This window comes from Perognathus longimembris, chromosome 14 (genome assembly GCF_023159225.1).
Source record: "Perognathus longimembris pacificus isolate PPM17 chromosome 14, ASM2315922v1, whole genome shotgun sequence".
In the NCBI taxonomy this organism is placed as follows: Eukaryota; Metazoa; Chordata; class Mammalia; order Rodentia; family Heteromyidae; genus Perognathus; species Perognathus longimembris.
The window spans coordinates 10,227,657-10,255,337 of NC_063174.1; the positions used below are offsets into that span (position 1 = coordinate 10,227,657).

Below are 27,681 nucleotides of genomic sequence, written 5' to 3' on the forward strand. Positions count from 1 at the left end.
CACCTTAAAGAAAGGTTGGACAAATGGGACTGCATCAAACTGCAGAGCTTCTGCAGGGCAAAGGACATAGCTCGCAAGATAAACAGAAAGTCCACAGATTGGGAAAAGATCTTTACCGGCAATGAGCAATGAGCAAAGGCCTCATATCGAAAATATATGCAGAACTAAAAAAATTAAATTCCTCCAAAACAAAACCTCAAAGAACCAACAGCCCCCGCAACAAGTGGGCTAAAGACTTAAAAAGAGACTTCTCTGATAAGGAAATGAGAATGGCCAAGAGACATATGAAAAAGTGCTCTACATCACTGGCCATAAAAGAAATGCAAATCAAAACAACATTGAGGGCTGGGGATATGGCCTAGTGGCAAGAGTGCTTGCCTCGTATACATGAAGCCCTGAGTTCGATTCCCCAGCACCACATATATAGAAAACGGCCAGGAGTGGCGTGCCAACCTTGAGCAAAAAGAAGCCAGGGACAGTGCTCAGGCCCTGAGTCCAAGCCCAGGACTGACAAAAAAAAAAAAAAAAATTGAGATTCTACCTCACCCCAGTAAGAATGTCCATTATCAAGAAAACTAACAATAATGAATGTTGGAGGGGATGTGGTCAAAAGGGAACCTTACTTCCTTGTTGGTGGGAATGTAAACTGGTTCAGTCACTCTGGAGAGTGGTATGGAGAGTCCTTAGAAGGCTAAACATAGAGCTCCCCTATGACCCACCAGCCCCACTTTTGGGCATCTACCCAAAAGACCACAAATAAGAACACACTAAAGCCACCCCCACAACAATGTTCATTGCAGCACTATTTGTCATAGCTAAAATATGGCACCAACCCAGATGCCCTCAGTAGACGAATGGATCCGGAAAATGTGGTACATATACAGAGTGGAATTTTATGCCTCTATCAGAAAGAATGACATTGCCCCATTTGTAAGGAAATGGAAGAACTTGGAAAAAATATACTAAGTGAAGTGAGCCAGACCCAAAGAAACATGGACTCTATGGTTTCCCTCATAGGGAATAATTAGCACAGGATTAGGCTAGTCACAGCAGAGGATCACAAGAGCCTAATAGCTATGCCCCTATGAATGCATAAGATGATGCTAAGTGAAATGAACTCCATGTAATGGAAATGACTGTTATATCACTGTTGTGATTACTTTCAACATGCCATGTGAAACCATAGCTTCTTTTATTGATGATCCTCTTGTATCCCCTTCCTGTGGTGGTCCCTGTGCTATCACTGTATCTCATTTGAGTACCCTGGATACTGTATATACTGGTATTAGAACTAGGGAAGTGAAAGGGAATATCAAAATCGAGAGACAAAGGATAAAAAGACAAATGAATCCAAAAGCAATACTTGCAAAACCATTTGGTGTAAACCAACTGAACAACTCCTGGAGGGAGAGGGAAAGAGGAAGGGGGAGGGGGGAATGAGGGAGGAGGTACAAATAGTACAAGAAATGTACCCATGGCCTAACGTATGAAACTGTAACCCTTCTGTACATCACTTGGACAATAAAGTAGTTATTATTATAAAAAATAATTGATACACCTTGAGGATATCTTTTCTAATACTTTTACTATAATGTGGTACCACCTCAGTCCTATGTAAGAACATTTTTACATAATGTCAGATCTTTTTCCAACTAACTTAAAAATAATGTATAAAATGCATGTAAATAGTTCTGTTAATAACCCATTATTTTACATTTGATATATCTGTGTCTGCTAATACTATTAGCTTTCTCAGTTTTCTGCTTGTTTGTTCTGTCAGAATTAAAATAGATTTTGAAAATAAAACTTAATAGTTTTCTTTCCTTTTAAAAAAGAAAAACACAAAGGTCTCTACATACACCTAAGAAAGTGTCTTTTACCCAAGAATATGGGCCAAAGGCAAATTAGCATATGAAAATACAGTGACCAAAGTTGTTTGTCATTAGAAAATTGTGAACTAAAATAATAGTGAGACCAGCCTGGGCAGCATACCTAGACTACACAGCATACCTAGACTACACCTAAAGAACTCCGGGAGGGTAGGGGACAGGACAGACACAGGCAGACAAGCTAAACACCGTTTTGTTAAATAGTCCATCAGCTACCTTCTCAGGTATTTACTCAACTGATTTCAAAACATACCCTCATAAAAATCAGGACCAAATGTTTACAGTAGCTTTACCCAGTACAGTAGCTTTATCTTGTCTGGAAGCAGACAAGATATCCTTCAATAGATGAGAGAGTAAAACTGTGGTGAATCCATATAATCCAATATTATTCAGTAATGAAAAGAATGAGCTATCAAGCCACAAAGAAAATTAGGTAATATTTTTTTTCTCTCGCTTCCCCTTGCTTCCATTCACAATGCCTCCCCTCTCTTCTCTCCTCCCCTCTTTCTCTTCCCTTCCCCTCTTCTTCTTGGATCTGTACGAAGCCCTTTTGCTTATCCAGTACCTTATAAAATATTAAACTTAGGAAACTATACACTGGATGGAAGAAGATATAAATAAATGGAGAGATAACTTGTGAGTGTAAAATGCATTATTTGCAAACCATCTATGAGGTAAAAGTTCCCGCAAAGCATACAAAGAATTCTTGAAACTCAACAATAAGAAAACAAGACTCAACTTAAAAATAGACCAAAAGTCTGAACACATACTTAAGAAAGTATCTTTTACCATGGAATATAGGCCGAAGGTAACTTAATATAGGAAAATAGCCCCAAGACAAAAGTCATTTGTCACTAGAGAATTGCAGATGAAAACAACAGTGAAGTACAGGAAAAGATCCTGTCTCAAAGAAAACCAAGGAGTAGAGATGTTGAGTGCTAGCCTCCTGTCTAAATGTCCATGGCCCTGGGTGTTTGATCCCTAGTACTAGGGGAAAACAAAAACAAAAAACAAAACCAGAAAATTTTAAACTTTTTCTTTCAGTGCTGAAAATTGAATCAAGTGCCTTATACATGGAAACCACATACTCTGCCACTAAGCAATACTGTCCCCAGATTTCATCTATCTATCTATCTATCCATCCCCCTATCCATCCATCTACCTACCTATCTTTCCTGCCTGGGCTGGCTTAGAACTGAGATCTTCAAGGTCGTAAGATATCATAAGAAATGTACACACTGCCCTACTATGTAACTGCACCCTCTTTGCACAACACCTTGTAAAAAAATTTATGTACAATTAATAAAAATAAAATAAAATAAAATAAAAAAAGAACTGTGATCCTCAGATCTCACCCTCCTGAGAGTGAGCCACAGGTGCCCAGATTCTTTATTTATTTATTATTTATTATTTTTTTGGCCAGTCCTGGGCCTTGGACTCAGGGCCTGAGCACTGTCCCTGGCTTCTTCCGCTCAAGGCTAGCACTCTGCCACCTGAGCCACAGAGCCCCTTCTGGCCGTTTTCTGTATATGTGGTGCTGGGGAATTGAACCCAGGGCCTCATGTATATGAGGCAAGCACTCTTGCCACTAGGCCATATCCCCAGCCCAGATTATTTATTTTTTGAGACAAGGTCTCACCATGTAACATGGGCTAGCCTTGAACTTTGGATCTTCCAGCTTCAACCTCCTAAGGCTGAGATTGCATTTCTTTTTAATACACTGGAAAATAACAATTGTAAACCATCACATGATAACCTTCATGGTTTTTGGGAGGGGCGAGGAGGTTATAGGTATGTTTTGCAACACATACTTATACCCATAATAAAGGTGTTTTTTTCTAAACCAAAAGTAGTGAGAAAGTATCATTGTTTTAATCCTTCCTTTCCAGACACCTAGATTCTTAAGACACATATTGTCTTTTGGTTAAAATATATAAGGAAAACCTGATTTTGTATATATATGCAATTTAAAAGGGGAAATATTTTCATATTTTCAGATAATTGTGAATGGCATGCTAAAAGGAAACCAGTGTTCATTTTATTTCCTTTTTCCTTTTTCTTTTTTTGCTGGTCCTTGAACTTGGTGCCTGGGCACTCTCTCTGAGCTGCTTCTTCTTTTTCTCTTTCTCTCTCCCTCCCTCCTTCCCTTCCTCCCTCCCTTTTTCCTTTCCTCTCTCCCTCCCTCCCTCTCTCCCTCCCTCCCTCCCTCCCTCCCTTCCTCCCTCCCTTCCTTCCTTCCTTCCCCCTTCCTTCCTTTCTTTCTTTTTCTCCTCCTCCTCCTCCTCCTTCCCCTCCCCCCTCCTCCTCCTCTTCCTCTTCCTCCTTTTCCTCTTCCTCCTCTTCCTCCTCTTTTTCCTCCTTCTTCTTTCTGTCAGTTGTGGGGCTTGAACTCATGTTGAACCTCTTTGTGCTCAAGGCTAGTGTTCTACCATGTGAGTCACAGTGCCACTTCTGTGTTTTGAGTGGTTAACTGGAGATAAAAGTCTCCTGGGGACTGTTCTGCCTTGGCTGTTTTCGAACCTCTATCCTCATATCTCAGCCTCCTGAGTAGCTGGGATTACAGGTGTGAGCCACCAGTGTCCAGCATTCTCTGAGCTTCTTTTTCTCAGAAGCACTCAAGTGGTAGCACTCTACCACTTGAGCCACAACTCCACTTCTGGCTTTTTTTTTTTTTGTAATTTATTGGAGATAAGAATCTCACAGACTTTCCTGCCTGGCTGGACTGGAACTGCAATCCTCAGATCTCAGCCTCCTGAATAGTGAGGATTACAGGGATGAGCTACCATGCCTAACCTCAGTGTTAGTTTCTTAAACATTGGTTGCCCTGTGGAATATGAAAGCAAATTGGAAAGCCAACCCAGGCAGGAAAGTCTTTGAAACTCTTATCTCCAATTAACACTCAAAAACAGGAAGTGGTGCTGTGGCTCAAAGTGGTAGTTAGAGTGCTAGCCTTGAGCAAAAAGAGATCAGGGAAAGTGCCCAGGCCCTGAGTTCAAGCCTCATGTCTGACAAAATTTTTTTAAAAAAGGAAAGCAATTTGGCAAATTCTCTCCACTTTCCACTACGGTAAAATCTTACACTTTGAATATATCTTTTATTGATGTGCTGCTTTGTAACATTATACTTTTATAATTTGGAAAATAATTGTGCACTGAGTTGTCCAGGTTTTTAAATTTAATTAACTAGTTAGTAATTTTTGTGTGTATTAGTAGTGAGGCTTGAACCTGGGTCTCACATGCTGTTAGCTTTTTCATTCAAGGCAAGTGTTGTACTATTTGAGTAATACGCTACTTTCAGCGTTTTGCTAGTTAATTGGAGATAAGCCCAGGCTGGCTTTGAATTGGGATTCTCAGATCTCATTTCCCTGATTAGTTAGGATTCCAGATAGAAATAACTGACACCCAGCCAATATATATTTAATAAACAATTAATATAGTAGTGTTATGGGAATGTGAGAAGTAATTTTTAAACAAGAATAATAATGGAAGATATAAAATATTTTATTCATTGAGTCTCCCAAAACACACGTCCAAAATATAAGCTACCTATATTAGTCTAGATTCTTTTAAGTAAAAATAACAACCAAAACAACTTCAATAACGAGGAATTAATTTGTTCATGTAACTAACTGAAAGGCTTAGGACTAACCTTGAATGTGTATGTTCCGAGGTGTTTAAATGTCATCAGAGTTTTTCCTCTTTATTTCAGTTTTCCTTGTCCTCTGTGCTGCCTCTACTTCCATAGCTCTGGTACCTCTTTGTTTTTCCAGCCTCCGCCTCTGGCCTGGGTCAATTAGTAGCTGGGGCCTCAGCACCACCATGTGGTCGAATTTGGAATTGTCTGCTTCTCCTCTGTGATAGGATCTGTAGATTGAAAAAAAGCGCACCGAAATGAAGGTATTGAAAACAAGCATACTGTAATGAAGATAAATTGGAATTTTTAAAATGGAATTGAGCAGGGTGCCGATGCCTGTAATCCTAGCTACTGAAGAGGCTGAGATCTGAGGATCGTGGTTCAAAGCCAGCCCAGGCAAGAAAGTCCACGAGACTCTTTTCTTTTCTTTTCTTTTTGCCAGTCCTGGGCCTTGGACTCAGGGCCTGAGCACTGTCCTTGGCTTCCTTTTGCTCAAGGCTAGCACTCTAGCACTCTACCACTTGAGCCACAGCGCCACCTCTGGCCATTTTCTGTATATGTGGTGCTGGGGAATCGAACCGAAGGCTTCATGTATAAGAGGCAAGCTCTCTTGCCACTAGGCCATATCCCTAGCCCTCCAGGAGACTCTTATCTCCAATTAACTACCCAAAACTCAGGAGTTGTGGCTCAAGAGAGAGAGGGCTAACTTTGAGCAGAAAAAGCTCAAGTATAGTGCTCAGACCTTACATTCAAGTCCCAGAATGTGTGCGTGCAGACACACACACACACACACACACACACACACACACACTGTAGTTGTTTCCCAATAACTACTGTATTCCAAACAAAGATGAGCTATAGAGTTTTAAAAACAGAAATTTTAGTATTTCTTTCCTGGCCCTCAGTCCTGAGTATACATGCCCCATTTTGGAAACTACTGTTGTGGAGAACCTCTGTCTGTCTGTCTGTCTGTCTCTCTCTCTCTTCCTCTCTTTCTCTCTTTTGTCCAGTCCTGGGGCTTAGACTCAGGGCATGAGCACAGTCCCTGGCTTCGATTTTTTGCCTGACTTCTTTTTGCTCAAGGCTAGCACTCTGCCACTTGAGCCACAGTGCCACTTCTGGCCGTTTTCTGTATATGTGGTGCTAGGGAATTGAACTCAGGGCTTCATGTATTTGAGGTAAGTACTCTTGCCACTAGGCCATATCCCCAGCCCATCTCTACTTAACTCCCAAAGAGCCAGAAGGAGACCTGTGGCTCAAATGGTAGAGTGCTAACCTTGAGCAAAAAGGCTAAGGGACAGCAAGGCCCTTCATAAGCTCCAGCCTAGACTTTGTGGCTTCTAACTTTTCATTTCCCAGGGTTCCCCCCCACCTCCATCTGGCATCTCCCTTTGGGCCAGCTACTCTGAGATGGAAGCCTTCTTCCCTTGGTGAAGTCTCCCTGGTGTCTGTGTGGTCACATTTATGCAGAGTGTAGCTTTGTTTTCGTAACGTGCCTGGCTCTCTGTGCTGAGAGCCTGGCATCCTCTGGCAGCCCTGTGAGCAAGGCTGCGGGTTTGGGGTACTCAGATCCTGAGAAAGAGCTGGAAACCCCTGAGGGACATTACTCCTCTGGTCATGCAGCCTGACACACAGCAGGGGCTCCAGACGTGTCTACTAACCAAATAAGCTGGACAGGTATCTGAGATTTAAGACCAACAACCAGGACACAGTGGTATATAGGGAAGAATTCAAGCAAGATGCAAAATATAAGGAAAATTATAATGGCGTCCGAGGGGGAATTCCCCCATTCCTCTAAGAGTCCACCACTCAGAGACAGTCTCAAGCAAAAAGATGGATTTATTGGAGGAGTAAAAAGCAAACTGACTGGCCAGGTCTGCAGCCCAGACTCGGGAGCTGGGACTGCCACCGAGAAATTCTCATATGTGACCTAAAATATTCAAACATCAATGTTCATGGAGGCAATATTTTTGTGTGTGCATCGGTCCTGGGGCTTGAACTCAGGGCCTGAGTGCTGTCCCTGAGTTTTTATTGCTCTATCACTTGAGCCATAGCTTTACTTCTGGCTTTTTGGTTACTAATTGGAGATAAAAATCTCACAGACTTTCCTGCTCAAGCTGGCTTTGAACCTCCATACTCAGATGTCAGCCTCCTGAGTAGCTAGGATATCGATGTGGACCACCAGCCAACCAGAGGTAACTATTTGGAGTAAAATAGTAAAAAGTGGCCTAAATATGTATTAACTAGCACATGGATAATGTTCATTCAATGGAATCTATTAGAACAGGTTAAAATAATTAGATTAGGGTTACGATATTAAAATATATTTGCAAAGAAAGTTAAGTTGTAGCATGATATATAATATAGAAGAGTAAAATATGTGCACTTTAAAACATGCTAAACAATATAGTAAATTGCTTATGGGTAATACATACCCATGCACACATGTGCTGTAATCAAAAGCACAATGTCAAGATAATATTTCCCCTGCCAAGAGAAAGAGAATTGAGATTGAGAAGGGCCTGAAGCTAATAATGATAAAATGTTAAGATTTAAGAAAGCTAATAATAGGTCAGTTCTGTGTTACATAATAAATGACATTGTAGATATTTAAATTATTAGGTAATGCTGAAATATTTAATACAACGGATTAGGAAAAACTTTATCCTCCAGAGGTATCTAAGCAATATTAGAAAGAAAATGCTGAAATTATTTTATGTGTACATTGTACCACAGTAGGCCCAGTAGTGTCATCTGAACAAATGCCCAAGAGAGCCACACAGGTGCCTGTAATCCTAGCGACTCAGGATGCTGAGCACAGGCAGGAATGGTTGTGAGACTCTTGTCTTAAACTAACCAGCAAAAAGCCGTAAGTGGAGCTGTGACTGACTTGGTAGAGTAGCAGCCTTGAGACAGTGTTAAGGCCCTGAGTTCAAGGCCCAATACCAGTACAGGGCGAGAGAGAGGGAGAAACCATGAAAGAATTAGAAGCCTGACAGAAGGCGTGAGATTGATTGTGTGGAAATGTAACAATGAAATCCCCTCCACATAACTTAGGTAAGCAAGCAAACACGCAACTAAGAATTATGATAAGCATAGCTTTAGAGAGAATGACACTAAACCAGTAGCTAAAACTTCTTTTAAAAATTTCTATACCATGGTGTAGATACTGCGTGGTACATCCTGATGATGAACTGGAGGGATCTAGGGAAGGAGCGCAGGACAGTCTGGAAGAACAAAGAGTACACTTGCTCAATGGTGAGGCTTGGTGGGAGGAGACTTACAAGAAGCAGGGTCGGTCCTAGGGGAGCCAGAGCCATGCTTTCTTTAGAGCAAGAAAATTGAAGAGCCACCTGAGAGAAGAATTTGCTGAGATAACTGTGAGTTCCAGATAGATTTCAATAAATGTATAAATATGAGTGGATTTTTGAACGTGAGCTTTAAAATGACTGCCATGTTTATATAAGCCCTCTGTAAAATGTAAAATGGTACATGAATGTAAGTTATCATCCTTGCCCCTTTAACTCCTCGATTGTGGAAATTCCACTGTTTTCATGGTCAACACTGACAATATTTATCATTAGAAGTTTCAGAGCTGGCAAAAATTGAAAGATGACATAATGCAGACTTCTTTTTTTTTATTCAAATTTTTATTATCAAACTGATAATGCAGACTTCTTGCTTTACAAAAACGGACCAGAGGTGATTTCATATCATATTTAATTGCCTAGTTTCTAGGAGAGTGAGTGAAGGATTGCCCCCCACCCTGTTTTCCCAGGTGCATACAGGTACCAGGCAAGCCACCAAAGGCAAGTGCAGTCTGCCTGACTCTAGCAGAGTAATTCATTAAGCCCAGCTGTAAACAGCCCACTGTGGGCCCAATGGAAAGCCCCCAACTTCGTAGATCTAAGGGCTTTTTCATGAGCCTCGGTCTCCTTGCTCAGACCTTATATAAACCTGATCCCAAATTCACCCCCTGGCATAACCTCCAAACCTGCGGAAAAGTCTGTGCCCCTCATTGGCAATAGTTCTCGCCTGTTGATGATTGAGTCCAGTCAATTCCTTTTCCATTCTCCTCCATGTTCCTAGCAGTAAGGGCTCTCTGGCTTCTCTTCTCCAAATTTATTCCATTATTTTACTGAACTGCAGAAGCAGAAAGCTCCTACTAGACCAGTCGTCCAGGCCACTGCTGGCATGCAAACGCTGATGTTCAATTCCTCAATTCCAAATCCTAGATCTGTTAGGAGCCTGTGTGACCTTGCCAAATAATCTGTTCTGTGCCTCAGTTTCCTCATCTACAAAATGGAAACCATAATAATCCCCAGAGATGATTAAATAAATGAACTAACTTAACAAATAACAGTGCGTGACTTGGCATATCAAGAGGGATCAGATGACTAAATGATCATTACCATTCATCACACAGTATGTGTTAAATAAAGACTTAACAAAAGTCTGAAATTCAATTCCACAGCTGGTTTTCTTTTTCCTTTTCTCCTTGTTGGTAGTACTAGTGTTTGAGCTCAGGGCTTTGTGTTTGTTAGGTGTTCTAGTGCTTGAGCCACATCAGTCTTCTTTTCTTTTTCTTTTTCTTCTGTCAGTCATGGGGCTTGAACTCAGGGCCTGGGCACTGTCCTTGAGCTTGTTTATCTTTCACTCAAGGCTAGTGTTCTGGGCTGGGAATATGGCCTACTGGCAAGAGTGCTTGCCTCATATACATGAAACCCTGGGTTCAATTCCCCAGCACCACAAATACAGAAAATGGCCAGAAGTGGCGCTGTGGCTCAAGTGGCAGAGTGTGCTAGCCTTGAGCAAAAAGAAGCCAGGGACAGTGCTCAGGTCCTGAGTCCAAGGCCCAGGACTTGCAAAAAAAAAAAAGACTAGTGTTCTCACACTTTGAGCCACAGCTCCACTTCTGGTTTTCTATTGGTTAATTGAAGAGTCTCACTTTCCTGCTCAGGTTGGCTTCAAACCACAATTTCAGCCTCCTGAGTAGCTAGGATTACAAATGTGAGCCTCCAGAGCCTGGCTCACATCAGTCTTTTTTGCTTTAGATATTTTCCAAGTAGGTTCTTTTTCTTTGCCAGTCCTGGGCCTTGGACTCAGGCACTGTCCCTGGCTTCTTTTTGCTCAAGGCTAGCACTCTGCCACTTGAGCCACAGCGCCACTTCTGGCCGTTTTCTATATAACTGGTGCTGGGGAATTGAACCCAGGGTTTCATGTATATGAGGCAAGCACTCTTGCCACTAGGCCATATTTCCAGCCCGCCAAGTAGATTCTTGTATTTATGCCTGGGCCATCTTGGATCATAATCCTGCTATTTACCCTTCCTAGGTAGTTGAGATGACAGATGTGTGTCACCTCAGACAACTTTTTTATTGGTTGAGTGGGGTTTTAGTAGGCTGGACCTATACTTCTATCCTTCCCACTGTTGCCTTTCAAGCAGTTAGGATTACAGGATGAGCCACTGTGCCTGCCTACATAGCTGTGTTGAGTTGATCTGGAGTTTAAGAAGCAAAAACAAAACTAATGCTATCTTCAGATAATGTTTACAAATTTAGATATTTCATATAGATACCCAAATCTGACATTCTTAGACCAGATTCCTCAGGTAATATAATCTGGTTGGTAGGAAGAAAGCAATTGCCCTCTTTAGCCTATACTACTCACATAAAGTTCCATCTTTTAAATTAATTCTCCTGGCTAATGCTTGCCTTTGGATTTGTATCCTGGACTAAAACCATCCTTGCTCTCAAGGAACTCAACATCTAGTAGATGATGTGAATTTGCTTAATAATTCATAATGCAGAAGGATAGAAACAAGTACAAAGTTGTCCAGTACAGAGGTCTTCCCTGAAGAATGAAGGTGCTGTCAAGAAAAAAGAAGAGGTGTGCAGAGAACAGAATGTGCAGACATTGAAGCTGGAAATAGCTTGATGTGTTTAGCAACTACAAACATCTGTTTTATAGAATACAGAGAGAAGGAAAGGTTGGCAATAAATAATGCCTTTTATCCTCATGTTTGAGAAACGCTTTACAATGTATAGTATTTTATGAAGTGTGTGTGTGTGTGTGTGTGTGTGTGTGTGTGTGTGTGTGTGTGTACTGAGGCTGGAACTCAGGGTCTGGATACTGTTCCTGAGCTTTGTTGCTCAAGGCTAGTACTCTCCCATTTGAGCCACAGCTGCAATTCTAGCTTTTTGGTGATTAGTTAGAAGAGTCTCACTGACTTTCCTACCCTGCTGGCTTTGAATCATGATCCTCATATCTCGGCCTCCTGAGTAGCTAGGATTGCAGGCATGAGCCCTCAGCAGCTGGCTTATGAAATATCTTTAATGACAAATTACTTCTACCTTCATGACTGGTAAAGACAGTTTTTTTTCTTTTAGTATTTGTTGTTAGATTAGTCATACAGAGGGGGATTTCATTGTTACCTTTCTACATTCATAACATACTCCAATCAATCTCATGGATTTTTTTCCCCTTGTTTTGTCAGTCATGGGGCTTGAACTCAGGGCCTGGACACTGTCCCTGAGCTTTGAGCCACAGTTCCACTTCCTTTTTTATTCATTTATTTTGCCAGTCCTGGGCCTTGGACTCAGGGCCTGAGCACCGTCCATGGCTTCTTTTTGCTCAAGGTTAGCACTCTGTCACTTGAGCCACAGCGCCACTTCTGGCTGTTTTCTATATATGTGGTGCGGGGGAATTGAACCCAGGGCTTCATGTATATGAGACAAGCACTCTCGCCACTAGGCCATATTCCCAGCCCTTCTTTTTTGATTTTTTAAAAAAATTGTTATTATAAAGGTGATGTACAGAGGGGTTACAGTTCCATAAGTCGGGTACTAAGTACATTTCTTTTCAGACAGTGTCACTCCTTCCTTCGCTCTCTCCCAGTCTAAAATATAATTTCAAGATTTAGCTGGGCCTGGTGGCTCACACCTGTAAGTAATCCAAGCCTCCTGGGAAGTCAAGATAGGGGGATCAAAGTCTGAGACCTGCCCCACCGGAGAGCTATTTGAAAAATAACTACAGTGAAAGGGGCTAGGGGCTTGGCTTAAGTCACATATCTCTTGTTAGGCAATTTGAGCCCTTGGGTTCAAGTCTCAGTATTGATTGAAAATGAAGTTTGTCTGTGATAATGACACTTCCCTCAGGTTTTTTTTTTTTTTTTTTTTTTTTGGCCAGTCCTGGGCCTTGGACTCAGGGCCTGAGCACTGTCCCTGGCTTCTTCCCGCTCAAGGCTAGCACTCTGCCACTTGAGCCACAGCGCCGCTTCTGGCCGTTTTCTGTATATGTGGTGCTGGGGAATCGAACCTAGGGCCTCGTGTATCCGAGGCAGGCACTCTTGCCACTAGGCTATATCCCCAGCCCCTCCCTCAGGGTTTTTTGTTTGTTTGTTTGTTGTTGGTCCTGGGGCTTGAACTCAGGGTGTTCAAGGCTACCACTCTACCACTTTGACCCACAGTGTCACTTCCCAGTTGTTCTGAATAATTTACTTGGGCAACACAAATACTAAAATTGGAATGATACAGAGAAGATTAGCATGGCCCCTGCACAAAGATGACATGCAAATTGGTGAAGCATTCCATATTAAAAAAAAAAGTCTCATGGACTTTACTGCCCGAGGCTAGCTTTGAACAGTGATCTTCAGACCTCACCCTCCTGAGTAGGTAGGATTAGGCTTGAGCTATCAGAGCTAGACACCTCAGGGTTCTTCTTCTTCTTCTTCTTTTTTTTTTTGCCAGTCCTGGGGCTTGGATTCAGGGCCTGACCATTGTCCCTGGCTTCTTTTTGCTCACTTTACCTGCTGAGCCACAGCACCACTTCTGGCCTTTTCTGTGTATGTGTTGCTGAGGAATTGAACCCAGGGCTTCATGCATGCCGAGCAAGCACTCTACCACTAGGCCACAGTCCCAGCCCCCTCAGGGTTCTTAAACTGAATTAAACTCATGTAACCTATGTATGAATTTCCCAAGATACTCAGTAAAGAGTAAACGTAGTCAATACAGTTATGATACTTATTGGATCTTCATTGTCTATGTAACTTGTTTGAGAAAATATAACATCTTAAATTAATTATGTTCTTTTTCCAATGAAAACTGAAGTTAAATCAAGACTAATGGCATCTTCTGGCTGCATTTGTTTAAAAAAATAGAAAATATAGAGTAAAAACGCCAAGATAAAACTTCCTTCTCATTCAGATTTTTGGTCGGATAAGTTTTTAAGGTACAATTTACTTTCCACAGTAACTGTTCAATACAAGTATATTAGAGGTCATAAAGGTAGAAGAGACTATTCCCTAGAAGTGATGTAAATAATGTTTTTTTATATTAACTTTACACAAGTATTGAAATATTGTTCGGTATTGTCATTATTCGATGTAAAACTTTTCTGAAACTGGCCCTTTGCTCTGTATTGTGTAGTTTCAATTACCCACACCTGTAACCCTATTACAGGGAGCGTTACATCCTGTTTTATCACTTGATGGTCAGATGGGTATAATTCTAGTCAAGATGCCCTGACCTGTTTGTAACCGGTTCCTGGACACTTCTCGAAATTAAGGAGCCATTAAAATTAGGCAAAAGGGGAAATTCCTGTAGTTTGGGGGTTTAAAAGCAGCCTTCTGAGATGGCTCAGGGCTGCATCTTGAGCTCTAGACCTCTGATGCAGTCCTGGCCCGCCAGTGCTTTCTCGCTCAATAAAATTCTTTCCATCCCCGATTGTCATCTGAGTGGTTTCATTGATCCTCGATTTCCAGACCCCCTAACAGCCTAGTTCTCCAGGCTCCCAAGAGTAGGCAGAGACCCTGTCCAGCAGAAGACCTTACCATCTTACAAAAACATCTCGACTAGTCAGAGAGGTCAGACAATCGCTTGGCGGGAAAAGGATAAACTCTGACTAGGGCCGCACAATCTGTTTCTGTTTAGTTTATAAACTGCATTGGAGTGTGTCAGTTTTCTTGCCTTGTGGGACTTGAAGTCCAGCAGCAAGATAAGATCTGCACTGCTAAGCTATGGAAACCCGCAGACAGGGAAGGTCTGCACACTTCGGACTACAACTCCCGACAAGTACCGGGTGGCCGCGCCGTAACTACAGCCAACCAACCGTGCCGGAGTAAAAGAAGCCCCGCCCCCGGCCCGGAGACGGCCTTCGCCAATGGCAGAGCTCCCGTGGCAGAGCCTGCGGGTTAGGCTGTGAGGCCCGGGCCGGGGGTGGGGAGGAGTCGGAGGGGTTCCGCGCGAGCTCGGCCACTTGGTGTGGGTCGGGGCTTTTCGGCGCGCCCTTCATTGAAGCGGCGGTGGCCGGGCTGGGCGCCGGAAGTGGGAAGCGACGGCGCGGCTGGAAAATGCCGGTCCATTCCCGAGGGGATAAGAAGGAGACGAATCATCACGATGAGATGGAGGTGGACTACGCCGAGAACGAGGGGAGCAGTTCGGAAGACGAGGACACGGAGAGCTCGTCGGTCTCCGAGGATGGAGACAGTTCAGGTGTGCCACTCGGCTCGGATCCCCAAGTCCCTTCCCCCGCCCGCCCCTCCTCTCCGCGGCGCGCGCCAGGCCGCTCGCGGCACGCCGGGCAGCGGCGTCCCGCTGGGCGAGGGGGCGGGGAAAGCGGGAAGGGGCGGGGACTGGCTGGCCGCCCTGACTGACAGCCGCTGGGCACCCGGCGGGGTCGCGGGCGCCGCTGGGCTCCCCGCGGGGTCTCGGGGGGCGGGGCCGGGCGGGGCGGGGCGGGCCTGGGCCAGCGTAGCTGAGGGGACGCGACGGCGTCCGGGCCTCGGTGGTGTCAAACGCCCCCTTCTCCCCCAGCCTGCTGGGGAGATTGAGGAAATCCCCCCCCCCCGCCCCAGATTTTTCACCTTTGCAACCCTTAGCTCTTCTCCCCGCGGGTGGGTTGTTCCCGCCCAGCCCTTGTCTGGCTCTGTCACCTACAAATCGCCGCCGCAGTGCTCTTTCGGGGTTCACTTGGGAACTGTCCGCTTTATGGTAATCCGAAGTTTCATGGAGAGAAAAGGACCAATGAGAGGGATGATTTGGGATGATTTATTAATTGGTTTCTTTTGTTTGTCTTTTGGGGGGAGGCATCGTTGAAATTCTCAAAATTTTCTTCACCTCAGTCTTTTCCAACTTCGGGTTGTTTCAGAATTTTACTTGTTTTTGAGGGGGGCGGGTGTGGGGAGGCAGGTTAACATCACACATAAAGTTCGCAAATTTAGGAGTATGTATTCAAAAAGAAATGGGATTTGTGATTACCAGGATCCCTTTCCGTTAATGAAGATGAGACTGAGTCTTACCATCCAGATTTTAGCCATGTAGAGGGAAGCATAGATTATAGGTTGGTGACTGTTATCAGCCACTCCTTCTTTCCTGTCTTCCCCCGCCCCCACACCCCCTGTCAGAGCCAATCTTTTTGCAGGTATATAATTTCAATCAATAAATCAGCCCTACCCAAGTAAGTGTTTGTGAATGATATCTTTGTGCAGCACCAGATACTGCTCAATGTGATGTGTAAAGAGTTATGACCTGGCTTTATCTAGAGCTGTCATAAGTCACCCCTTTTATTCAATTGCCCAGTGAATGCTTGACAGTAAACAACGCTGTGGGAATTCAAAAGTAGAGGAAATAAATTTCAGAATTGAGTGGTCAGCAGTGGTTGAAGAAGGTGGGATTAACTGTAATTTTTTGGAAGAGTGAGTAGAATTTAGGTTGGTGTGGTATGGTTGACTGTTCCTAGAGAAGGACTGTGAGAGGAAGTGCAAAGCCCAGAACTGATCAAGAGTGAGAAAACCAGTTTGGTTGGCCGAAGGACTTGAGCTCCAAGAGGAAAAGGAAAGTGTGTATGTGAAAGATTTCAAACAAAGCATGCAACAACGTTTATGAATGTAAGTTTAGGAGTGAAGATAAGAAAACCCAGATACAAGGAGAATGGTGTAGCATTAACTGAAAATAGAAGAGTAAATCTTTGTCATGCGGATAGGCAATGGAGTATTTTTAAGCACATAGCTAGTATACTTAAGTAATAATACCCAAACTGATGAAAATATAGCATTAGAGTCTACCTGAGATGAGAATAATTCTGAAGTTATCTTCCTTGCTATGGAAGTAGGTTAGATTTCAAAATAGGGATTTTAAAGAAAAGCATCTAGACTCTATGAATACCTCTCTTACATCCGTAAAACTTCTTTTGAAACAGGGTTTTTATGATGTAACCTAGTATAAAGCATTTTTTGTCAAATGTTCGTGTGTGTGTGTGTGTGTGTGTGTGTGTGTGTGTGTGTGGTGTACCTGTCCTGGGGCTTGAACTGTTCCAGCACCATCCCTGAGCTTTTTGTCCAAGGCTAACGCTTTACCACTTGAGCCATAGCTCTGTTTCCAGTTTTTTTTTTTTTTAGTAGTTAATTAGAATAAGAGTCTCACCTTTCGGGGCTGGCTTTGAATTGTGATTCAGATCTCAGCCTCTTGAGTAGCTAGGATTACAGGCATGAGCCACTGGTGCCTGGCTGTTTTTCCCCCCCTAAACTGGACTTTGAACTCAGAGTCTTACACCTGCTAGGCAGGCTCTTTGCTGCTTGGGGCACATGTCCAGCCCAATTCTACATTTTTGATGGGAGATAGACTCTCACAAAATTACATCTGCTAAAATTCTCCACTTCTGATTTTTATATTATCTGTTGTAAGTTTTTACTTGTTCTTTATTTCATCCTAGAAAATTAAACTACATACTTTGCTAAGATTCAATAGTATTTGAATTACAAGTCAGTTTTAAAACTTACTTAAATACATTTTGCAGTGTGCTTCTTATAAAATCATTTCTATCCCACCATGTCTTGCATGTTAAACCTCCAGTTTTATTCTTCTGAAACCTTGGTACTGAGCAGATCCTAAGGCTACAGAGAAACCTCTACTACTCAAAGAATTTGAGAAGTAAGTCATAAAGGGACCAAGGTTTTGTTTTTGTTTTTGCAGTGCTGGAGAGTAAACGCAGTACCTTACACATGCAAGGCAAGCACTCTACTGCTGAGTTACACAGTTCTACGGATGAAGTTTTAAACAGCTACAAACTAACTTATAAAAACCCCAAAATACTTTTAATTTGTTTTTGAAAATTCAAAAGAACAATATATTTACTTGCAATGTGAAAATAAGTAAGTGAACATAATTTAACTCTTTTCTCCATATTTGAACTTTTATTTGGTGAAGATTAAGGTACAGATCATTTTGTGCTTCAGTTAGTTTGGTGTATTGCCTAGATATGATGTAAAAGTATAGTATGTGGAATATGGGACAGACCTGGTAATTAGCAGCAGCTTTCCTTAAACATGGGTTTATTTTTCTCCTTCACTGCCTCTTTCTTTTTCTTTTTCTGAGCTTGAACTGAGGACCTCTTGCTTCTTGCTTCTTGCACAGCTTCTTCACTCAATGATGGTAATACCACTGGAACCATACTTCCAATTCAAAATTTTGCTATTTCATTAGAGATACAGTCTTCAGACCCCAGCCGCTTGATTAGCTAGAATATAGGTGTGAGCCAGTGGCACCTAACTCCTGTGCCTCTTTTTCACTAACTGACAGTAATTTGGGAAGAGGAAACAATTCAAGCATGAGTGGCAGTGCAAGATACCATGTGTGGTGAACATAATGAGAGTAGTTTATGTTTTGGGCCAATCAGCCATGTGAGAGGTTGTGAAGGAAGCATTTTGAGTGTTTTTGAGTGGAATTGACCTTCTAAGGACACAATTATTCTTAGTACTAAGTTTTCATAAATTTGTGGAAAACTAAAAGTGGGCTAATTATAGTTATAGTTTATAGTCATTCATTCAAGATGACTTAAAAATAAGTAAACACAAGAAGATCTAGAGTGCTGAAATTTTAATCCATCCATGTCTTAGATTAATTCTATAGTGGAAATTATTTTGGATAACAGTTGTTTATTTTCCTGTAAGGCTTATCTTACACATCTAGCTTCATATTTTCATTTGAATTAAGTTCAGATATATTTGCAACAAAACAAATCTAATAATTAATTTTGATTCTTTGATATTTGCCTTTTTATTAACAGAAATGGATGATGAAGACTGTGAAAGAAGAAGAATGGAGTGCTTAGATGAAATGTCCAATCTTGAAAAACAGTTTACCGATCTGAAAGATCAGTAAGTAGTCACTTCAGAAAGTCCTTGCCATTGAGTCTCAATTGTGTCACGTGTATACTAGCACAAGAGCAGTAACATTTCCTCTCAACTGTTTTCTCTTTTGTATTTTATGGAATTGGCTGATCTGATATGACAGAGGTTTCAGATTTTGTTTACCTGCTAAGAGACCCCATTAACTAAACAGAGTTTTGAGGCAGATTTTATTTGGGGGGGATGGGTAAGGGAAGGTAAACTATAAGATCTGTTTTATAGGTATTGGTGGTTAAAGTGTTTTCCAGGATTTCTGAACCCTTGGTTCTTTGGTAAATGATTGGCTAATGATAGCATTTTTAAAATTTGAAGATAAGGGGCTGGGGATATAGCCTAGCGGCAAGAGTGCCTGCCTCGGATACACGAGGCCCTAGGTTCGATTCCCCAGCACCACATATACAGAAAACGGCCAGAAGCGGCGCTGTGGCTCAAGTGGCAGAGTGCTAGCCTTGAGCGGGAAGAAGCCAGGGACAGTGCTCAGGCCCTGAGTCCAAGGCCCAGGACTGGCAAAAAAAAAAAAAATTTGAAGATAAGATAGTTTTTTTTTCCTCCAAATCTTCTGTGTCTGGTGAACTGGTTTGACTGTTATATGTTTATATAGCTTTGAATGCATGTTATAATTTTTCTTACACAGAATTCTATCACTGTGGCCAGGCGCTGTGGTGTTCTCTCCCAGTCCTTGAGAGACTAACTGAGGCAGGAGAATTGTGTTTAAAGCCCGCCTAAGCCATAAGCCACCTAGGGAGATAATGTCTCGAAAGAAATCAAAAATCACATTTCTAATTTTAAACTCTGTTAAGTTGTTGCACAACAAGTCTTATTTCCATCTGGTTAGCATTTCCCTAGCCTCAGGTCCTCAGCTCTGCCCACTAGCCCCAGATCCACCCATACCTAATGAGCCACTCCTACTCACTACCTAACTACTTCCCCTTTACCCCCAGAGAGAGAAGCTGCCACCTGGACAAGGAGCAGATGCCATGCTGCTCCCTCTCCCGTGGGAGATATGGCCCCACTAATAAACCTTATGAACCTTCTTCTCCTGTCTGTGATTATCTCCGCATGGTCCTCTGGTATGGCTGAGTCCTATGCTTTCACATCTTACCTGTGAAAAAATTACATTCAGCAAGGTTAATTCATTCCTATAGTTTATCAGAAAGTGCTAAGTGAAGGTAGGCATTTTGTCTCTTGGTGTTGCTGTGTTCATTTTACTAAAAGTGCGTTAACTTTAGAGGAAATTTGGTGGACCAGAAAGAGCTTTAGCTGGCTTAATGATGATAATAAGGGGCTAGGTATAACCCAGTGGTAGAACACTTGCCTAGTATGTGCAAAGCCGTGGGTTGAATCCTAGTACCATAAATGAATGAATGAACTAATGAACAAATCCTCCTGCGAGGATTGAGGTATTATGTAAAATGTTGAGCCATTTGCTTGGTGTGATATATGCTTATTAGGTACTGTTACTTTTTTTTCGGTATTGAGATTTGACCCCTGGGCCTTGTGCATGCTAGGCAAGCATTATACGGCCGAGCGGTAGCCTTAACCACTTTTTATTTTGAGATAGGGTATTGATAAGTTTCCCAGGTTATCTTTAAGCTTTGACCCTTCTGACATAGCCTCTTGAGTAGCTGGGATTACAGGTATGCATTACCACATCCAGCTTTTCATCTTCTTCCCTTTTCCTGGTTCCATTGTATTACGAGGCATTTGCAACCTATGAACAAATCAGTATCTGGGTGGTATGGCAGCTGCTTTCTCCTTTACTTCCTTGGGCTATGAGAGCAGCTTGTCAGTTAAAAAAATAAAGTCAAGCACTTGAGGCTCATGCCTGTAATCCTAGCTACTCAGGATGCTGAGATCTGAGAATCTTGGTTTGGAGCCAGCCCAGGAAGACAGATCTGGAGATTCAGATCTCCAATTACCAGTAGAAAGCTGGAAGTAGGGAATGGTGCTGAAGTGGTAGAGTAACTGCTGAGCAAGAGCACGAGGCCTTGACTTCAGGCTCCAGTACAATCTTTTGCATTACTTAAGTCTTTCCACGGCATGAACTGGTACAACACAAACTTCTCTTGTCAGATGAAATGAATCTAATGTCCAGATGTCATGCTTAACATGGTGGCAGCAGCATATTGCACCTACTCCCACCTGGTCCCTGCTCTTTTGTGCACCTGGAGGAGTGTAATAGGACAGGGAAGAGAAGGGAAGAAGGAAACATTGTAGGAAAGCCTGGAGAGGAGATCAGCTGGAGTTGTGCTGGGCAAGCTTGAAAATTCATTGGTGTAAACCAATTGTTGATGGTGGATTTCTTCCCTGGGGGCTTCATCAGCCTTGAGCTGGTCCACCACCATGCTGATGATACAGCTGACTCTACTGTGAGGCTGTGCTGGATTTTCTGGAACTGAAGGCTAGATAACTTCTCCACAATGGCAGCTTTACCCTGGAACTGCTGTCCTTCCCATGTTGTATCAAAATGAACAGTGTCTAGTTGGGTTCTTTCAATATCGAATGTTGAATGAAGCTGGATCCAGTTTGCCCCCAGATTGGCTTGTCTGCCTTTGGGGAATGTCACCCAGCTTCACTGAGACTCAAGGGGCTGGAATGATGGCATCAGTAGAAATCCAGGGCAGACTGCTTTTTTTCTTTTCTTTCTAACGCCACAACTCAATGGACCTCCATGGTGTTATTTTGTGGGGTGGGGGCGGGATCTTTCTATGTAGTTCAGGTTGGCTCTCAGCAACCTCCTGCTTCTGCTTCCTAAGTATAGGGAATACAGTTTTATACCATCACACCCATGTAATGCTCTTGTAATTTGAGAGAAAATAGAATAGGTAAAGATAAAAACCACAGTGTCTTTTAGGAGAGCTTTCATGTTGGAACCTCTTGGTATGGTCACAGGATGTGTACCTTGGGATTGTAATCCAAAGAGAAACTTATAAGAATATTGATAAGTTACTCAAAAACTAGCCTTTTATTCTTATTAATTCTCCATAATATGGATGCTTATTAAGACATGAAAACTGTTTAATATATCTGGCATTAGCAGACTAAAATACTTGTTTACCATAATAAATTTGTTGTTCTGCTTCTCAACTTTTATTGGTGAATGTGTAGATATATGTAGATATTGTTCCATACGAGCTAACAGAGTAATTGAAGTAATCTAAAATAATCCAGAGTTTAAAATTTTGGTTTTTGACTTTACATCATGTCTCTAAAACCAAACAATTACTAAATAAACATAAAAAGGTCTAGGATAGACCTGCCAGGAGCACAATAGCTCAACAGCTACATACATATGATTATATAAGATGAGGCTAAGCAAAATGAACTCCAAGAGTTGGAAACAGAAGGATTTTACTGTTGTCATTATGTTTAATGTACTAGGTGAATTTCCTTTGACGTACCCCCTGTGGTCACTGTATATGATTCTGGTATACTGGATATTGTATATATGCTTATCTGAACTGGGGAAGGGAAAGAAAAATGAAGGAGGGTGTAACAAATATGACAAGAAATGTACTCACTACCTTATTATGTAAATATACCCTCTCTGTACATCACCTTATCAATAAAATTTAATTAAAAATAAAATTTTTGTTTTGAAATATACATTTTGTTTTGTTTATTCTAAAGATTTACATTACTACAGCCAGGCTTTCTAGTGAACATCTGTAATCCCAACAATCAGAAGGCCATAGCAGGAGAATCTTGAGCTCAAAGGCAGCCTGTACAGAGCAAGACATGTCTTAGAAGACAACAAAAGATTTACATTTCTAATTTAAAATTAAAATTAGTTTGAATACCCTAAGAATACATTATTTGGGCAACATGGAGTTGATCATAGGGATGATCATTTTGGAAAATGTGAAGCAAATTTGTGTTTTTATGTTTTAGCACAAGTAATACATGAACATTCTCATTCAATGAATTAAGATCCACTATTTTAGCTTTTAAAGTATATTTTTTATAGCTATCTAGGAAAGGAAAATTATTGTTCTTGTATAAGTGATATATTACACAGGAAAACTTTATAAGTAGTCATTGGCCTAATCTTGTTCATCTTGGGACAGAAAGTTGCCTTGGTTTTTGGCTCTCTGGCTAGTAGCCACAAGTTGGTTCTATTGGCTTCTCTTATCTTTGAAAGTATTTAAGAGCACACTGTGAACATGAGCATAATTTAAAAAGTTCTAAGGAATCCCTCCCCCCTTTGTTTTTTTGGTGATACTGAGATTTGAACTGAGGACCTTGCACTTGCTAGGCATTTGAGCCATGCCTCTAACCCCCTTTTTTTTTTGGCCAGTCCTGGGGCTTGGACTCAGGGCCTGAGCACTGTCCCTGGCTTCTTTTTGCTCAAGGCTAACACTCTGCCACTTGAGCCACAGCGCCACTTCTGGCCATTTTCTGTGTATGTGGTGCTGGGGAATTGAACCCAGGGCCTCATGAATATGAGGCAGGCACTCTAGCCACTAGGCCATATCCCCAGCCCCCTCTAACCCTTTTGTACTTTAATTATTTTTTAATTATTTTTGGATGGTGTCTTAAGTTGTGTTCTGGACTGCTTTCCTATAGCTAGGCTGGAAGCCACCATTACAGGCTTTTTATTGGTTGAGGTGGAATCTTGCTAATTTTCTGCAGTCCTCCCACTTTTTGCCTTCTAAGTAGTTCTTGGTGTGAACCATTCATTACACTGCTTTATTTTTATATTGCTGTACTAGATATTTTTGTAAGATGTCTTAAATACTGAGGAGGTGGTAAATCATTGTACTGATTGCATTCATAATCAAATTATCCTGCTTCTCTTAGCCTCATAGGGTATTATAGCATTCCCTTCATAAGGCATAAAACCCACTTTGTAGTTTCTGTAGTGTGGAAAGGGTGTTCTTCCACTTTATTCAAAAGGTAAAGGGATTGGTGCCATCTAGATTCTTGTCACTTTAATATTCAACATACAATAAACATTCATTAAGCTTCTGCTTTGTAAATAGTGTTGTGGTTGCTTCTGAAGAACTCATGTTCCTTGCCATTGATGGTTTTATACTTCATTTGTAAGATTGTAGAGACTACTTATTTTGAGGGATCTTTTCTATGTTATAACTTTCTAAAAGGTTATGTAATAGAATAATAATTCTTTTATCTTCCTCACTGAAGATGCTAGATTGCAAATTCAAGAATTCCCTTTCAGTATTTTGTATATATTTGGTTTTCTTCAGATATTTTTTCCTTGGTGTCATAATTTTAGTATTTTATCTAAAATTGGGTATTAACTTAAAAAATACATGCTACTTTATATTTTTCTGACTTAATGCAGTTATTATTGTGTCTTACGTTTAGAAAGCTTTAACCCAGACATGATAATGCATTTATTTTGGCATGAATTCTTTAAGTTATATTGTGTTTGCTGCCAAGGGACCACTAAAACAAAAAAGAATATTTATTTTTATTTTTGCCAGTCCTGGGCCTTGAACTCAGGGCCTGAGCACTGTCCCTGGCTTCTTTTTGCTCAAGGCTAGCACTCTGCCACTTGAGCCACAGTGCCACTTCTGACCATTTTCTATATATGTGGTGCTTGGGAATCGAACCCAGTGCTTCATGTATACGAGGCAAGTACTCTTGCCACTAGGCCATATTCCCAGCCAAGAATATTTATTTCATTAACATTTAAGCTTGCTTTATTCCTTAAGAGCCATAATGTAAAAATCTCTTAACGCTAATTATATTAATCACTTATAAATAGTATTGGTTGTGTCACTTGTATTGGCTTAGATTTTCTAGATAGAAGAGCACAGTTTGATATGAAAACTAAATACCATCAAGTTCGCCAAAGCTAATGCTAGTTACACCAACATCTACAGCATAACCAGTGGTTTCTTTTGGAAATTACTACATGCTGTCCTTCCTACATATGACATATTTGTTTTGCCTGTGACAAAAGTAGCAAGTGGAAAAAATAATTACAAAATGATCTTAAATAGGTCTAGGGGACTGACAGAAGCGGAAGTGTTCTTACCTACCTAGCAAGCACCGGCTCTGAGTTCAGAACCCTAGTACTACTACAAACAAACAACAACAAAATGTCTTAAATTATAAGTTGCTAATCTACTTTAGATTTTTAAAGTCACACTTTAAAAATGGTAGATACTTTGGATTAGTAGTACCTTTCATGAAAGGTGACAATCCAGTTTTATAGAATTATTGCCAAAAATAAATACTGAATTGTCTCACATACATAAATCTTTGATAATCAAACTATTGTTTCAGCAGACACACACACACACACACACACACATATTTTTTTTAGGTGTTGGGAATTGAATCCAGGGCTCTGCTCATGCTAGGCAAGTGTTTTATCATTGGCCTATGTTTCTAGCCCCAAATGAAAGTATTTGTAAGCCAGGCACTGCTGGCTCATGCCTGTAATCCTAGCTACTCAGGAGGCTGAGATCTGAGGATCTTGGTGCCAAAGCCGCCTTGGGCAGAAATGTCTCTTTATCTCCAATTAACCACTCAAAAATCCAGAAATGGAGCCCTGTCTCAATTGGTAGGTGCTAGCCTTGAGTACAAAGAGGCTCAGAGACAGCGCCCAGGCCCTGAGTTCAAGCCCCATTATTCATTTTTTCATCCATGTAGTAACTCATTTGTTATATCTTCTTCATTTGTAGTTGAGTTCGGTATATCAGATCATGGGGCCTGTAGCCATTGTCTTTTTTTTTTTTTTTTTCCTTCCTTTTTGCAGTATTGGGGTTTGAACTCAGGGGCCTTACACTTCCTAAGCAGGTACTTTTCTGCTTGAGCCACTCTGCCAATGCTTTTTTTTTTTTTAAATGTTGATTGTTTTATGAGATAGGGTCTGGTTTATGCCCAGATTGGCATGGACTTGTGAGACAATGGTCCTCCTATTTGTGTCTTTCTGAATAACTGCAATGACAGGAATGTACCACCTCTGTTAACCAGTATTCTAAGATGGAGTGTTGTGAACTTTCCTGTTTTGTTTTGCTGTAACTAGCCTGGGGAAGTGATCTCTTAATTTCTGTTAGTTAGGATTATGGGCTAGAGCCACTCCTTGACCACTAACCATTGGTTTTTATCCTCACTACTCTACTTCCTTTTCATTCTGTTTTAAAATTAAGTAGGCTTTGAGTGTGGTGGGACACATCCAGTACTCTAGTGGGGAAGGCAGGAGAATTTTAAGTTTGAGGCCATCTTGGACTAATGAGACCCATCTTGATATGTCCCTCCGTTCCCCCCAATTGAATAGGCTAAATTTCCTTTTTAGGAAAGACTGAGAAAAAACAGGGAATTACTTATTTTGACAACTAGTAAAAAAAACCCTGATTGGGCTGGGAATATGGCTTAGTGATAAAGTACTCGCCTCGTATACATGAAGTCCTGGGTTTGATTCCTCAGCACCACATATATATATATATATATATATATATATATATATATATATATATATATATGGAAAAAGCCGGAAGTGGAGCTGTGGCTTAAGTGGTCGAGTGCTAGCCTTGAGCAAAAAGAAGCCAGGGACAGTGCTCAGGCCCTGAGTTCAAGTCCCAGGACTGGCAAAAAACAAAACAAAACAAAAAAACCCTGATTTCCTATGTAGATATTGGGCTGAAGCCTGTAATCCTAGCTACTGGGAAGGAGAGGATGGATGGATCATGGTTAGAGGCAAACTTGGGCCAAAAAAATAAAATAAAAAATCAAGACTGTATTTCATCCAGTGGCTGGGTATTGTGGTATACACATGTCATTCTAGCTACTTGCCAAGGCATAAATAGGAGGATCGTGGTCCATGCTGACCTGGACATAGAGAGTGACCCTCTTTGAAAAACAACCAGCCTGCCCTGTTGTGCTGTGGTGGCTCATGCCTGTAATCCTAGCTACTCAAAGCTAAAACCTAGAGGACTGTAGTTTGAAGCCAGCCTGGGTGAAAAAGTCTTAAGAGATTGCATCGCCTGTTAACCAGCAAAATGGCAGACTAGAGGCCTGTCTCTAATGATAGAGTGCCAGCGATAAGCGTATAATCCCAGCAAGTGAAAGGCCCAGTTTAAGTCTCAGTACCAGCAAAAGCAAAATAAAATAACCAGAACAGCTGCGCACAAAAAGGGCTGGCCGAATGGCTGAAGTGGTAGGGCACCTGCCTAACAAGTGCAAAGCCCTGAGTTCAAAACCTTAGTGTCTCCAAAAGGAATTTTCTTCCTTTTTTTTTTTTTAAACTCAGAATTTATATGGCTTTCAGTCTTAGAAATGATTTATTGTTTTTCAATCTAAACAAACAAAAATGGAGAATGCCAGAAGTGTGTGTATTTATTGAGATGATGGTCTGGCAATGTTGCTAGGCTGCTTCGGGAACTTCTAGACTTGGTTACCTTTGCTTCACCCTCTCCACTATCTGGAACTCTAGGCATGAGCCACTGGGTCCTGGCTTTTAGTAGTTTTTTTGTATTGTATTTTTGTGTTAACAATTGTAATTTTGTATTAACTATTATAAGGATAATACTGAGAACAGATCATAGACTAATATCCATCTTAGGATGTGTATAAAGACAAATAATCTAATTGCTTTTTTTTCACTTGTGATGAGAGCAAAAATACATTTGATAAGTTATTAGAATGTCAATGATATTAGGAAAAATAATGTATACAAATGAAAAATTGTTAGCCATTGTTGGGATTTTAAAATTAATGTCTTAATTTCTGCTTTGTTAAGACTTTATAAAGAACGATTAAGTCAGGTGGATGCAAAACTACAAGAAGTCATAGCTGGAAAAGCACCAGAATATTTGGAACCACTGGCAACTTTACAAGAAAATATGCAAATTCGTACAAAGGTAGCAGGTAGGAAAGTGAAACTTTCTTTTTATTATAGTAGATTCTACATTCTCCCTCTAAAAGATGTTTGTCAAGTGTTGTTGATGGTACTACAGATACATTTGCACTACTGATGGGATTATAAAAATATTTATATATTTA

General features: G+C 41.3%; 1 protein-coding gene and 1 non-coding gene across 2 annotated transcripts in view; both read left to right on the plus strand.

Moving 5' to 3' along the window:
* Positions 1–13,015: 13,015 nt before the first annotated feature.
* Positions 13,016–13,120, plus strand: LOC125363748. The gene has a single exon (XR_007213329.1). It is a non-coding gene; the product is annotated as a U6 spliceosomal RNA (small nuclear RNA).
* A 1,585-nt stretch (positions 13,121–14,705) lies between these two features.
* Positions 14,706–27,681, plus strand: part of Brms1l (BRMS1 like transcriptional repressor) — a 35,199-nt gene continuing 22,223 nt past the window's right edge. Inside the window, exons 1-3 of the mRNA XM_048362265.1 lie at positions 14,706–15,013; positions 18,585–18,675; positions 27,419–27,546. Of these exons, the coding sequence (XP_048218222.1) occupies positions 14,872–15,013; positions 18,585–18,675; positions 27,419–27,546 (361 nt within the window). The 5' untranslated portion in view covers positions 14,706–14,871. The remainder of the gene's footprint in view (positions 15,014–18,584; positions 18,676–27,418; positions 27,547–27,681) is intronic.